Consider the following 14,047-nt stretch of genomic DNA (forward strand, 5'->3'; position numbering starts at 1 on the left):
CCACTGCTCCTAGAAGTCAAGTCATGCTCCCTCGCCAAAGGCTGTTGGATCAGCCAGCTTGCCTTCAACGCTCCTCCTCTCGGCTCCAACCGACGGCCAGGCCATGGCAGTCAGCCAGTCGCCACCTGTCCGGCACAGAGAAAACCGTGTGCTTATATGGATGTGGCCGTGCCAAGGTGCGCTATAGGCGGACACGCGCCTCCCGGAGAGAGCCGGCTCCGGCGGCCGGCGCGGCGGATCTCCGAACCCTCACGCCGTGTTGATGCAGCGATCAGAAACTTCAGAGGTGAGTGTCTTTTCAGACTTCGAGCGCGAGCCGCACCTCAGTCCTCAGCTGCTGCCGGAGGCAGAGGTGATGTGTCGACCCCCCGCAAGAAAAGAAGAGGTGATGTGTTGACGTGTCGTACGTGCTCCCTCCTCCTCGCAGTGTGGGGGCCATCGGCGAATCTATTGCGGAATCCGAACTGCGTATCTCTCATCTTCACGCGTTCACCATAGTCTGAATGTTTATCGGAAGAAACACTAATTATAGTCTGAATGTTGCCGCACATACTTTTGCTACTTGCTAGGTCTCGTGGATTTTCAACGTTTTTCTATAGGAGTACTTTCATCATGTCCTCTGTGCTTCTGTAATGTGTCGGAAACTGTTCTGCTCTAAAAAGCTTTAAAAAGCACCCCGTCTCAAAATAAATGTCTCGATACTTATTTTGAGACGGAGGGATTAACTTTTGATCTCTGATCTTTTTTAGAGCATCTTGAATATCTTTTTATCATGAAAATTTACACGCAAATAGAACTTGTGACATGAAGGTGTCTTGACTATTTTTTTCCAGTTTTACTACTGGCGAGATTTGGTATCAGTTGCTTCGGATCCATTCAAGGGTTCAACGACGACAACTGCAACTCTAGGCGTTGGTCTTTAGGGCAGTGCATGAAGACTTCCGAGCTGTTATTGATAAGGTTAAGCCAGCCCCAATAAAGGAGCGGCGGTAGCGGCGTGGCGGTAGTGGCCGTTCTGCGGCAACCACCCAGCAAACCCTGCCTAATATGTCCGTCTCCGAAAACTATTGTGTTGAAACTGCAGTAGTCTAAACTAACAAGAACCACTCTCAAATCATATGCTTCACTGATCCAATCCTCAAAATAGCTATCCATATCGACATACTCAAAGTAAACGAGCCCACCAAGTTAAGTGACAATCCAAATAGGTTTGAGCTTTCAATCATCGGCTTAAACATTGTCTAGTCAGATATAGCAAATCTAGATAAAATCACCTCTCCTTTTTCTTCCTCTCTTGTCACATGTTGAGCTGTTCTTTGTGTGCTCTTTCTTACTCGCACAATCTCCTAGTGCAGCCAGCTAGCCACCACCATACAAGGGTGAAGTGGCTAGGGTTTTCTTCTTCCTCCTTCACCAAGAAGCAATCCGCCCGCTGGATGCAACTGAGATCAACGACTCACATTGTGATAGACTTATGGGCTGGAGTTAGGTTGCCAACACATCACGTGGAGAGACTTGTCCCAACAAAAATACAAGCAAAGGTGTTGGAGGTGGGCTGCTTGTCGCATGTTGTGATGTCTCCCCGAGCAAGAAAATAATCCACCAGCAATTGGGGCATGCCGACTGCCAGCAATCCCCTTGTGGCCTTGACATTAGCCGCTTCAAGGACTACTTTCTCTCTAAAGCCTATGGGTGTCGGGGATTATGAAACCGTCATAAGGCCTTGTTTGAAACAATGGGATTTTAGGGCCTAAGGCCTTGTTCAGTTAAACCTCTCTTGAAGAGGATTGGAGGGGATTGAGGGGGATTTTGACCTGTAGGGGATTTATTTTACGGGATTTAATCTACTTCAATCCCCTTCCTTCCAACTGAACAAGCCCTAAGGGGGTCCCCTCACATCTCCGATCGCCTCAGTTCCCCTTCATTTCCCAGCCCCCCTCATCCCCAAGACCCATATCTACAAATATGCTATTTTGTAGGCACGGGTGGCTACATTTAAAAATTAGTAGCCTTGTACTCTCTCCGTCCCAAAAATTTTGTCTTAAATTTGTCTAAATATGGATGTATCAAGTCACGTTTTAGTATTAGGTATATCCGTATCTAGACAAATCTAAGACAAGAATTTTGGGACGGAGAGAGTATTAAGTAATAGGTATCCAATTCATATAATAAGCTGATGCAAATATCTCACACTGCATTAATAGAATCTAATTATCACGTCCACATGGTGCAGATATTTGATCAACATTAACACTAATGTAGTACACTAGCTTTGATCGTATGTCGTGTCCCACAATGATGCGACAGGGATCATCACAAAAAAAAGACTCAAGTCCATTTAAAATTGAATTGAAGTCATCTATGCAACATCCAAGCATTGAGTCAAACAATGTAAACTTTGATTCACACCTTTTCATGATTTTTAAAGCATGAACAACACACACACTGTTCACCACTAAAAATCCACACATCTTCTTTTTTTGTGTAGCTCACATGCTAACCTATTTCACCATCAAACTTTGCACACATGTAGAATTCAATTTAGCATTTCTTGGAACTTCAAAATGTAATTTCCGACCTATCATACCATAATGTGTTTCATACTATGCTTCTTCAAGACAAATATAAGTACCATGCCTTTCCTTTTTACATAAACCACCACGACGAATTTCATACTATGCTTCTTGAAGACGAAGAAGATGAAATTCGCTGTACCCCACCACTAATTGTGTGTTTGGCAACTAGTGGTGAGAATTTGAGGGAATCTTTTATCCCGTGTGAATTAACGGGGGACATGGAAAGATACGTGAGAATTGACCTTATTAATTCTCCCCTTTCCTCCTTAACTCATTTGCCATAGAACAAAACAATGTTTCATACCCCTTAAACTCACATCCATTATCACTAATTTCTCCAAACCAAACGTGTGACTTTCTACAAACAACATGTGGACACCCCTTTTATTTTTACACATGTTTATAAAAATGATCCAAATATATTGTAAAGGTTTACAAGAAATACAAAGCACTACAAACAGAATAAAAAATACATTGAGGTCCCTGGACCACCAAACAACCGCAACCATCGCCAGAACAAACTGTTGACGCGCTGGTGTCATCGCTCACATATTGGAGATGGCCTGACCCTGTCAATGAAAGCTAGGCAGTATTCATGCATGTTCTTCTAAGGACCAGCTCCCGGAGTTGCAGCCGACGTCGTTGAACTCTTGAATCGATCTAAAGAACCCGACACCAAATCTTGTCATCGCGAACGCGACGAGAAACCTTAACCTTGTCGTCATGAGGAGTCGACATGAATCTACGCCAGCTCCATCGAATCCATCCCGAAGGACAAACTCGAGGAGGATCGGAGCGTGAAAGGCCGACTCAATGACGAAGCTCTACCCCTGCAAGGAGTAAAATCCTAACCTATCTACTAGCCCGAGCGAGGCACTAGGATTTTCCTTCTCACCATCGCCCACCGGAGCAGCATGCACAAGGGGAGGCAAATCCACGAGCCCGTTGACAGAGATGAAGGGGAGAAAGGCCTTGCCCTAGTCGCCTTGCGAGCTGGGAAAGAAAACTTTAAAGTTTTTTTTTCTTTATATGGTTTAACGGATTCTCTTACGCGTAGTGTCTGATTTTGAAGCATGTTTGGCTTGTAGAAAAAATTGGCTGGCCAATGTTTTGGCAAGATAACATTTGGCAATGCACAAGTTTTCTAAAATTTGGCAACTTTATAGAAATTGAGAACAATTTAGTAGGCCTTTTTTTAGAGAGAGCAAGCGAATAATTTTTTTTGAGAAACAAGAAGCAATTTAGTAGGCAACCAGTTGATAATATTATTTTTTTGAAATGCGATTGACTTTTTTTTTGAGAAGATAAAATGCGATTGATAATATTTATCCTGCCCACAGGCGATGTCTACCTCTCACATGGACTTGATGGGCTTGCAATGTTCAACACATAAAATACCCGCCTTGCTGGACCGGGCCAGCGATGGGCTGTCCAACAACGCCCATAACCCCTCGAAGGTTCTAGCAGTCTCCAGCCTGCCACATCTCCACCGTCCGACACCCAACCAACGTCCGGATACGCCGCCACGGCCTTTATATCCGCTTTTCCAGATGCTACTGGAAGAAGCATCCAAAACAAAAACAAATCTGCCGTGCTCCACCTTCTGCTCCCCCTCCGGCTACGGCGGCGCTGATCTCCGGTAAGCCGCCGCCTCCTCCCGTAATATCCTAGATCTATACATGCATGTGTAGGGTCGAACGGATTGGGTTGCCCGTGCCCGCGCATCACGCTCGTTCTTTTTTCTCTCGGTTCGAACGGATCGGATTGATTGACGATGCTTTCGTGTGTCTTCTCTGTCGATTCTTATCAGGTCGGGAGATAGGTTCTTCCCCCCTCGCGAATCGAAGAGATAAATAAAAGTTATGGATTAGTCTTTACCTTCGTTTAGTTCCGTTTTCTTTCGATCTGATCCGGAATTTAAGTGCCTGCTGATTTTGAAGGTTCCACCGGAATTGGGATGAGTTGCTTGCAGTATCTACTCATGACAAGTTCTTGTTCCCCCTCCTTTGAGTGTTTATCCGTTAATCTTGGCTGCAATCTCGTGTGTGTGATTTGTGATTCGTGTGATGGGAGTGCAGAGATCTCTAGCTTTTCTGCGGGGGCGCGAATCCGGGGGGCGGCGCCATGGCCGAGCACCTCGCGTCGATCTTCGGCACGGAGAAGGACCGCGTGAACTGCCCGTTCTACTTCAAGATCGGCGCGTGCCGGCACGGCGACCGCTGCTCCCGCCTGCACAACAAGCCGTCCGTCTCGCCCACGCTGCTGCTCTGCAACATGTACCAGCGCCCCGACATGATCACCCCGGGCGTGGACGCGCAGGGCAACCCCATCGACCCCGTCAAGATCCAGGGCGACTTCGAGGACTTCTACGAGGACATCTTCGACGAGCTCAGCAAGCACGGCGAGGTCGAGAACCTGCACGTCTGCGACAACCTCGCCGACCACCTCATCGGCAACGTCTACGTGCAGTTCAGGGAGGAGGACCAGGCCACCAAGGCGCTCCAGGCGCTGCAGGGGAGGTTCTACTCGGGCCGCCCCATCATTGCTGAGTTCTCGCCCGTCACCGACTTCCGGGAGGCCACCTGCCGGCAGTTCGAGGAGCACAACTGCAACCGTGGAGGGTACTGCAACTTCATGCATGTCAAGGAGATTGGCAGGGACCTCAGGAAGAGGCTGTATGGGCACCTGCATAGGTCCAGGAGGAGCCACAGCAGGAGCAGCCGGAGCCCGAGCCCCTACCGTCACCACGCCAGGGACCGTGATCGCTCCTCGCGGTCTAGGGACCGTGGCGACTACTATGGAGGCAGCCTGGACCGTGGTGACTACGGCGACTACTACCACCATAGCCGGAGGAGCAGCGAGAGGAACCGCAACTATGACAGCGATGGGAGCAGGCTGCGCCGGCGACACAGGTCTAGGACTAGGAGCCCGGTCAGGGAGGGCAGCGAGGAGAGGAGGGCGAAGATCGAGCAGTGGAACCGTGAGAGGGAGACGGCGCAGGCGTGAGATCTCCGGTCTTACTGCAGGTTGCAGTGTTGCCTTGTTCACCGGATGTTCTGCTTGCTTGTCTGATCTTGTAATGGTAGATGGAGTTAGATTGTGGTCCTAGTGAACTTACTCGGATGCCTGATGTAACATCTTTAGTGTGGTTCTTGTTGAACTTCCTCTTTAGATTTGTTGATGGTATAGTGTGTTCAATCTTCGCCCTCGGATGCCTGATTGTATTTGGTGTTGAACTTGTTATTGTTATGATTATATAGTGTGTTCCCTGAATGTTCCTTTGCTCACATTCCATGTTTCAGTCTAAATGCATTGGGGATTGCATTTTTGTACCACTTGACATCAACTTATATTCCATCAGATTTCCTGCCAGTTTAAAAGGCAGAGGCAGAGTTTAGCACTCATGGTGCAGTTTGAAATCTAATCTAGCTTGTGTTGTTGATTTTTATCCTCGCCAAAATCAGACCGTCGCAGATAATTTCCCCGTTTCAGGTTCAGGTAGATGTGGAAAACTTTTTCTCATGTACGCATTGCTATGTGAAAACAAGTTCAGCATTCGGCGGATTGCTTTGCTCACGAAGCTTGTTCGAGTGCAAGTGCAATGGGAACTGAATTTTGCATCACTCGAGATCACCAACTCAGGTTTCTTGTACGAATCCTGATCTTTTTACTACGGAGCCCAGCTTCTTAGACAAGTTCACAGGAACTTCTACACTGGTCAATTTAGTTGCTTGAGATCAAAAGACCTGAAGGTTCGTCATGTCACATGTGTAAGCAATGGTCAATTCAGTCATACGTGACCAGCTCAACTCCAGTGTTCTGTTGTGCAGTTCAGCACAAAGTCATTTGAATGGTCATCCAAAATCATTTGTTCGTGACGACGTAATAATGCTAGCTCCAAAGGGGAGACGTTCTTCTTTTCTTTTCAGAAAAAGAAGTATACGAAAGAGGAAGTCCATAGAGGAGAGCTGCCGGTCTCACTGGGCTGGCGGCCTGGCGCGCGCATGAACCCATCGTAGAGGCTCTTCAAAGTCGCTACAGCTTGCAGCATCTATATAAGGCAGCGCCATAGGGTCCTAATCTATCGCTTACAACAAGCTCGTCTGGCAATTCACAAACCTGAAACCCACTTCCTACGCAAACCAGTTTGCTCCAATGGCGTCCCAGCTGGTCGAGAGCCACCGCGCCGGGGCCGAGGTCATCAAGGGGGGCGAAGTCTGCAAGAAGAAGTCCGTCGAGCTCCTTGAAGAGCTCGGCCTCCCGAAAGGCCTCTTTCCAATGGGCGACATCGAGGAGATCGGGTACAACCCGCTCGCGGGTTCGTGTGGATGCTTCAGAAGAAGAAGAGCGAGCACACCTTCAAGAAGATCGAGCAAAGCGTCTCCTACGACACCGAGGTGACCGCTTTTGTGGAGAAGGGCAAGATCAAGAAGGTCACCGGGGTGAAGATCGAGGACGTGTCTTTGGTCGAGGTCTATGTGGATGAGTCTTCTGCTGATAAGGTCACCGTCAAGACCGACACCGGTCTGTCTGACACCCATGATGCAGCCGCGTTCGCTCTCGGAGAATAGGGAGCTAAATAGAAATGTCACAAAATAATAAAGTCAGTGAATGGTTCGACACTATGGTTCGCATGTTATGCAGAAGTATCTTTCCGTTTTCTTGTAAGCTCAAGGCTGCTGCGTGAATGTTGTTCCCTTTCGGCCTGTAAGCTTTCGACAGTGAAATGAATAATTGCAATTATAGTTTTATACCCCCTCCTCTATCCCACATCGATGACTCTCAACTTCCATCTCAGAGAATGGTTCAGAATCCTCAGATTGATGTGAAAAAAAAGTTTTTCTTAAGCACATATTTGTATGTGAAAACAAATTCTTCTCTCGAATGCTATTTTGTAGCATTAGAAGAACACCGAGAAAAAGGCAAAGGAAAAAAATGGGACAAAAGCAGAAACCGAAGCAAGCCTGAACTAATCAAAATCTAAGAACTAGCAAAGAGAATGACACAACCAACACAGAGCAAAGTTCATACTGCTATGGTTGAGGCTGCATGATCCACAGATTAATTTCTCTTTCTGAGTTCAGGTTGACGTGAAAACAAGTTGCTTTAATGTTCCATCATTATATCTTTAAGGCTTGGCTTCAGACAACATAAAACGGAAAGAACTCATCATGCCACAACCCTCCACTCAGTTGAGAATGGAAAGGGTTAGAAATTAGTTAGTTTGAGGCTAAGTTTGTGACTGTTGAACTGCTAAATTATTTGACAATTCGATGTGGAAAATAGCTATAAAAAGGCTAAGTTTGTGATTGCTAATCAATGGAATATATTTTATTAATTTAGAGAGGAAAAAAAGCTGTAAAATATGCAAAAGTAAGTTATTGCAAGTAGTTAAATAGGCAAAAATAATTCGGTGAATGGAAGGTTTTTGGTCACCAGGAACCCTAATATTTGGAACATGATCATAAGCACATTAATTCACTGCATATTTTGAACTCTAGTACTAAATGTTGCACATTAAACATGAAACGACATAACTTAAAACACTACTACGATCATATTTTTTATCGCTCCTCACGGTCTAGGGACCATGGCGATTAGCCGATTACTATGGAGGCAGCTTGGACCACGGCGGCTATGGTGACTACTACCACCATAGCCGGAGGAGCAGGGAGGGCAGCGAGGAGAGGAGGGCGAAGATTGAGCGGTGGAACCGTAAGGGAGACGGCGCAGGCGTGAGATCTCCGGTCTGACTGCAGGTTGCCTTGTTCACTGGATGTTCTGCTTGCTTGTCTGATCTTGTAATGATAGATGGAGTTATATTGTGGTCCTAGCAAACTTACTCGGATGCCTGATGTAACATCTTCAGTGTGGTTCTTGTTGCACTTCCTCTTTGGATGTGTTGACGGAACATATTTGGTTTTGAATTTGTTCTTGTTATGATGATTATAGTGTTCTCTGAATGTTCCTTTGTCGGCATTCGGTGCAATGCTTTGCTCACATACCTTGAGGATTGCTTTTTTGTATCACTCGACATCAACTTATGTTCCATCTGAATTCCTGCGAGTTAAATGGAACAGAGGTTAGCACTCGAGGCTAAGTTGCAGATGGAAAACTTTGGCAGATGGTGCATATAGACATCTAATCTAGCTTGTCAGCTTGCGGCATTGTGACTTGGTACGGACCCCAGCTTCTTAATTACTATACAAGATCACTGGGACTTCTACTCTCTGGTCAATATAGTCGCTCGAGATCAAAAGACTTGAAGATTCTTCTTGTGTAAGCAATGGCCAATTTAGTCATCCTTGACCAGTGTTCTGCTGTGGAGTTCAGCATAAGGCATTTCAATGGTCAGATATGGCTGGACGTAATGAGCTAACTTCAGAGGGGGGACGTTCATCTTTTTCCTTCAAAACAAGAAGTATCTAAGAGAAGTCCACATAGGAGAGCTGCCGGTCTCAATGGGTTGGCGCCGGCGCAGCCGCGCATGAATCCATCCTAGAGGCCTTTAGGAGCCGTTACAGTTTGCACCATCTATATAAGGCAGCACCATCAGATCCTGATCTATCAAGTACCACAAGCTCATCTGCCAATTCACAAACCTAGAAAACCACTCCAAAGCAAACAAGTACCAGCTAAGAAGGAGCTCAAATGGCGTCCCAGCTGGTTGAGAGCCACCGTGCCGGTGCCGAGGTCCACAAGGGGAACGATATCTGCAAGAAGAAGACCGTCGAGCTTCTCGAAGTGCTTGGCCTCCCGAAAGGCCTCTTTCCTATGGATGACATCGAGGAGGTCGGGCACAACTGTGAGAGTGGGTTCGTGTGGATACTTCAAAAGAAGAAGAAAGAGCACATGTTCAACAAGCTCAACCAGACCGTCTCCTACGACACTGAGGTGACCGCTTTTGTGGAAAAGGGCAAGATGAAGAAGGTCACCGGGGTCAAGGTCGAAGAGTTTTCTTTGGTCGAGGTCTATGTAGATGAGTCTTCTGCTGATAAGGTCACCATCAAGACCGACACCGGTCTGTCTGACACCCATGATGCGGCCGTGTTCGCTCTCGGAGAATAGAGCTACTAGTTAAAAAGGCCATAATAATAAAGTCAGTGAATGGTTCGGCACTGCAGTTCACATGTTATGCAGAAGTATATGTTTCCGTTTTCTTTGTAATCTAATAAAGGCTGTTGCATGAATGTTGCTTCCTTTCAGCCCATGTTATGCAGAAATTTATGTTTCTGTTTTCTTTGTAATGTAGTAAAGGATGTTGCATGAATGTTGCTTCCTTTCAGCCTGTAAGCATACGTCAAATGTAATGAATAACACTTATACCGCCTCCTATATCCCACATCGACCACTCTCAACTTCCCACTGTGGTCCCTATCTTTGTGTGAGAGAGAATAAGGGCCTTATCAACAAATAATTAAGCAAGGCTTTGAAATACAACATGAACCGTGACATGCATAGAACAAATCTAATTTTGATTCTCGATATCTGGATTTTCATGTTGATTTTAACATTTCATAATTTTAGATGTATGTTATAGCAGTGTCTAAAAAAAGATATCAACAGCAAGGCTCAAATGGAAACACTGTGGAATACTTTCCTGTTTTGTTTATTTTAATTTTCTCGCTAATATCAAATAATCGGAGTTTATTTCCACATTTATGGTTTAAATCGATGTGAAAAACTATCGTTTTAGACACATATTTTTATGCGAAAACAAGTTCTTGTCTTGATTCTTTTCTTGTGTTGACAGATTGCTGAGAAAATGCAAAGGAACAAAAGAGAACAAAAGCAGAAACCAGAGCAAGCCAAAACTAGCCAAAATTTAGGAACTAGTAAAAGAGAATGGCAAAGCCAACATAGAGCAAAACTCCTACGGCTACGGTTGAGGATTAAATTATTTTCCAATTCTAAGTTGAGATTGATGTGAAAACAAGTTGCTCAAGATATTTTTAATGTTCCACCATTACATCTCTAAAGATTTGGTTACAGACAACATAAAACGGAAAGCACTCATCATGCCACAATCCTCTACTCAGTTGAGAACGGGAAGGATTAGAAATTAGTAGTTAGTTTGAGGCTAAGTTTGTGACTGTTGAAATGCTAAATTATCTTACAATTTGATGTGGAAAATACCTATAAAAAGGCTAAGTTTGTGATTGCTAAACTATGGATTTTTTTTTTCAATTTAGTGAGGAAAAACAGCCATGAAATATGCAAAAGTAAGCTATTCCAAACATTTTAATAGGCAAAAATAATTCTGTGAATGGAACTACCAAAATCTAGGACGATGCCAAGCTACTCTATTCTTTAATAGCATTTTTTTAACGAGGCAGAAGACTTGTTATTGTCATTAATTAAGAAGAGAGTGAGAAATGCCCGCTTGACTAACGAGAAATCGGTTTAGAATCGATACAACCTAACCCACATAACATGAGCACCAGCGACCCGACCTGGCCACTCACAATTAGAAGACCACGGAGGATGGTTACAACAGAATATTGGAGGTACATGGCCACGTGACTTTAACATTGAACCTAATGTTGGACGCTTGCTCTAGACATGTTAGGGATCAACTCCTTGTGCTTTGGCGATCATGGTAGTTCACCAGATGAGACAAAAGGCTTAGGGTTTTTCCGCCTCCCGCCAGCATTGCCCCGTCTCCAATGGCCCTAGAGCCATTTGAGAGCGGTGGATCCCGGCCATTTGAGAGCCAGTTGTTTATTGGAGTTTTCTTAGGGTTTGTGTCTTGTTCAGAAAGGTGAGTCGATGGTGGCTCCTTAAAGATGGAATAAAATTATCCCCGCCTAGCCCCCGTCCCAGTGATGCATCTAGCATTGTCGATGGGTGTGTTAAAGTGTGTCTCCGGTGGATCTATCTTGGTGGATCTGGTCGTCGTTCGTCTACGTTCGTGTGTTTTCAGATTGGATCCTTCCGATCTACGCTACTCTTAATCTGCGGCGGTTGCAGTTCTGGTGCGCTGGTCCTATGAGACCTTAACACAAAGACTTTTCGATTGTCTACTACAATAAATTTTGCCTGTGTCCGGAGAGGGAGGCACGATGACGGCGGCGCCTTAGACTCGCTTCAGTGTTTGTAGTCGTCGCTAGGTGGTCTACGGATCTGGATGTAATTTTTATTATTATTTATGTTCATTGTATTGTCATGATTGAAAATGAATAGATTATTAGTTTTTTCGGAAAAAGAAACATTGTGGAATAATTTCTCAGTTTACATGAAAACAAGGTCAGCGTTCCGTCAATTGCTTTGCCCACAAAGCTTGTAGTCTAAGTGCAACGGGAACAGGTTTTTTTTTACTCGGGAACTGATTTTTGGTATCACCCGAGGCCACCAACTTGTGCTTGGTATGGAGCCCGGCTTGTTGGATAAGATGACATGGACTTCTTCTACACCAATATATACGCAATGGTCAATTTAGTCATCCTTGACCAGTGTTCTGGTGTGGAGTTCAGCATAAGGCATTTCAATGGTCAGATATGGCTGGATGTAATGAGCTAACTCCAAAGGGGAGACGTTCATTTTTCTTCCTCAAAACAGAAGCATCTGAAGAGGAATTCCACAGAGGAGAGCTGCCGGTCTCACTGGGCTGGCGCGCGCAGCCGCCCACGAATCCATCTTAGAGACATTTAGGAGCCGTTACAGTTTGCACCATCTATATAAGGCAGCACCATCAGATCCTCATCTATCAAGTACCACAAGCTCATCTGCCAATCCACAAACCACTCCAAAGCAAACAAGTACCGGCTAAGGAGCAAACAAGTACCGGCTAAGGAGCTCAAATGGCGTCCCAGCTGGTTGAGAGCCACCGTGCCGGCTCCGAGGTCCACAAGGGGAACGATATCTGCAAGAAGAAGACCGTCGAGCTTCTCGAAGTGCTTGGCCTCCCGAAAGGCCTCTTTCCTATGGATGACATCGAGGAGGTCGGGCACAACTGTGAGAGTGGGTTTGTGTGGATACTTCAAAAGAATAAGAAAAAGCACATGTTCAACAAGCTCAACCAGACCGTCTTCTACGACACTGAGGTGACCGCTTTTGTGGAAAAGGGCAAGATGAAGAAGGTCACCGGGGTCAAGGTCGAGGAGTTTTCTTTGGTCGAGGTCTATGTGGATGAGTCTTCTGCTGATAAGGTCACCATCAAGACCGACACCGGTCTGGCTGACACCCATGATGCGGTCGTGTTCGCTCTCGGAGAATAGGAAGCTACTAGTTAAGAAGGCCAGAGGAATAAAGTCAGTGAATGGTTTGGCACTACAGTTCACATGTTATGCAGAAGTATATGTTTCCGTTTTCTTTGTAATCCAATAAAGAATGTTGCATGAATGTTGCTTCCTTTCATCCCATGTTATGCAGAAATTTATGTTTCCGTTTTTTTAATGTAATAGAGGATGTTGTATGAATGTTGCTTCCTTTCAGCCCTTAAGCGTTCGCCAAATGTAATGAATAACACTTATACCGGCTTCTATATCCCACGTCGACCACTCTCAACTTCCTACTATTGTCCCTATCTCTCTATGTGAGAGAATAAGGGCCTTATCAACCAATAATTAAGCAAGGCTTGGCGGATCCTAATCCTGGCAGTCAATCATGCAGTTATGACCAGTCCTTCAGATCGGCTCCTCGATCTCAGTGGGGACAGGTACAAACACCATGTTTTGGCTAGATCGGTGGTCGGGCGATAGACCGTTCGCAGAACGGTTCTATGCGCTATTTAGTATTTGCACTCGCCCACAACTCATGGTGAGTGCGGCCTTAGAGGACTTGGGGAGCATCACCCTTCGACGCACTTTTGGCCTGCTTGAACGGGACCAATGAGAGGAGTTGCTTGAATGCATAGGGAACATATCTGGTGCACCAAGGGAATTGGTGCTACCGATGCACCAAACCCCGTTGCACATTAAAAAATGTTCAAAAAAATCCGGAAAAAATTAGTTTATCGACACAACATCAATGTATGTTGTCACAAAAATTTGAATCAAAATTCAAAACAATGCTCAAGATACAAAAATGACAAATTTGACGTCAATGTGCTAATGGGCCAAAACTGAAGCCCAACTTGTGTTATGTACTATTCAATGTCAAATTTGTTATTTTTTGCATCTGAAGCAATGTTTCGAATATTGATTTAAATTTTTGTGACAACGTACATTGATGTTGTGTCAATACGCTAAATTGTTTTTGAATTTTTTGGAATATTTTTTAATGTGTAACGGGCGACCGGTGCACCGATAGCACAAATAGTCCAGGTGCACCAGATACACCCCCTGAATGCATAGCCCTCCACGCCCCCTCCCTTGAGGAGGACGCGATCTCATGGACACTTGAACCAAGTGGGAGGTTCTTGGCCAAGTCCTTATATCACGCGCTATTAGCCTCGCCAGGTTCGAACGAGTTAACTCTCCTTTGAGATATTAAACTGCCATTGAAGATCCGCATCTTTCTCCGGCGGTGGG

At 45.3% G+C, this 14,047-nt stretch overlaps 3 protein-coding genes and 1 pseudogene across 4 annotated transcripts; all 4 read left to right on the forward strand.

Moving 5' to 3' along the window:
- The first annotated feature begins 4,081 nt into the window (after window positions 1–4,081).
- Window positions 4,082–5,863, forward strand: LOC119302054 (splicing factor U2af small subunit A-like). Of its 2 annotated transcripts, XM_037579073.1 has the most exons (3): window positions 4,082–4,215; window positions 4,387–4,564; window positions 4,655–5,863. In XM_037579073.1, exon 3 carries the CDS (start codon window positions 4,701–4,703, stop codon window positions 5,580–5,582), a length of 882 nt encoding a protein of 293 aa, XP_037434970.1. In that variant the 5' UTR covers window positions 4,082–4,215; window positions 4,387–4,564; window positions 4,655–4,700; the 3' UTR covers window positions 5,583–5,863. The 2 variants fall into 2 exon arrangements, with proteins under 2 accessions (XP_037434970.1, XP_037434971.1); XM_037579074.1 differs by lacking the exon at window positions 4,387–4,564 and having other exon boundaries at window positions 4,091–4,215.
- Window positions 5,864–6,676: 813 nt separating this feature from the next.
- LOC119302055 lies at window positions 6,677–7,290 on the forward strand (annotated as a pseudogene).
- Window positions 7,291–9,157: 1,867 nt separating this feature from the next.
- Window positions 9,158–9,774, forward strand: LOC119297529. The gene has a single exon (XM_037575287.1). The coding sequence runs from the start codon at window positions 9,228–9,230 to the stop codon at window positions 9,642–9,644; it is 417 nt and encodes a 138-aa protein (XP_037431184.1). The 5' UTR covers window positions 9,158–9,227; the 3' UTR covers window positions 9,645–9,774.
- A 2,521-nt stretch (window positions 9,775–12,295) lies between these two features.
- LOC119297530 lies at window positions 12,296–12,994 on the forward strand. The gene has a single exon (XM_037575288.1). The coding sequence runs from the start codon at window positions 12,377–12,379 to the stop codon at window positions 12,791–12,793; it is 417 nt and encodes a 138-aa protein (XP_037431185.1). The 5' UTR covers window positions 12,296–12,376; the 3' UTR covers window positions 12,794–12,994.
- The last annotated feature ends 1,053 nt before the right edge of the window (window positions 12,995–14,047 follow it).

The sequence above is a fragment of the Triticum dicoccoides genome, chromosome 5A, assembly GCF_002162155.2.
Source record: "Triticum dicoccoides isolate Atlit2015 ecotype Zavitan chromosome 5A, WEW_v2.0, whole genome shotgun sequence".
Classification (NCBI taxonomy): Eukaryota; Viridiplantae; Streptophyta; class Magnoliopsida; order Poales; family Poaceae; genus Triticum; species Triticum dicoccoides.

What these genes read in the sequence shown, in the direction of transcription:
- LOC119297529 (XM_037575287.1), top strand. Translation starts at nt 9,228, where the DNA reads ATGGCGTCCCAGCTGGTTGAGAGCCACCGTGCCGGTGCCGAGGTCCAC.
- LOC119302054 (XM_037579073.1), top strand. Translation starts at nt 4,701, where the DNA reads ATGGCCGAGCACCTCGCGTCGATCTTCGGCACGGAGAAGGACCGCGTG.
- LOC119297530 (XM_037575288.1), top strand. Translation starts at nt 12,377, where the DNA reads ATGGCGTCCCAGCTGGTTGAGAGCCACCGTGCCGGCTCCGAGGTCCAC.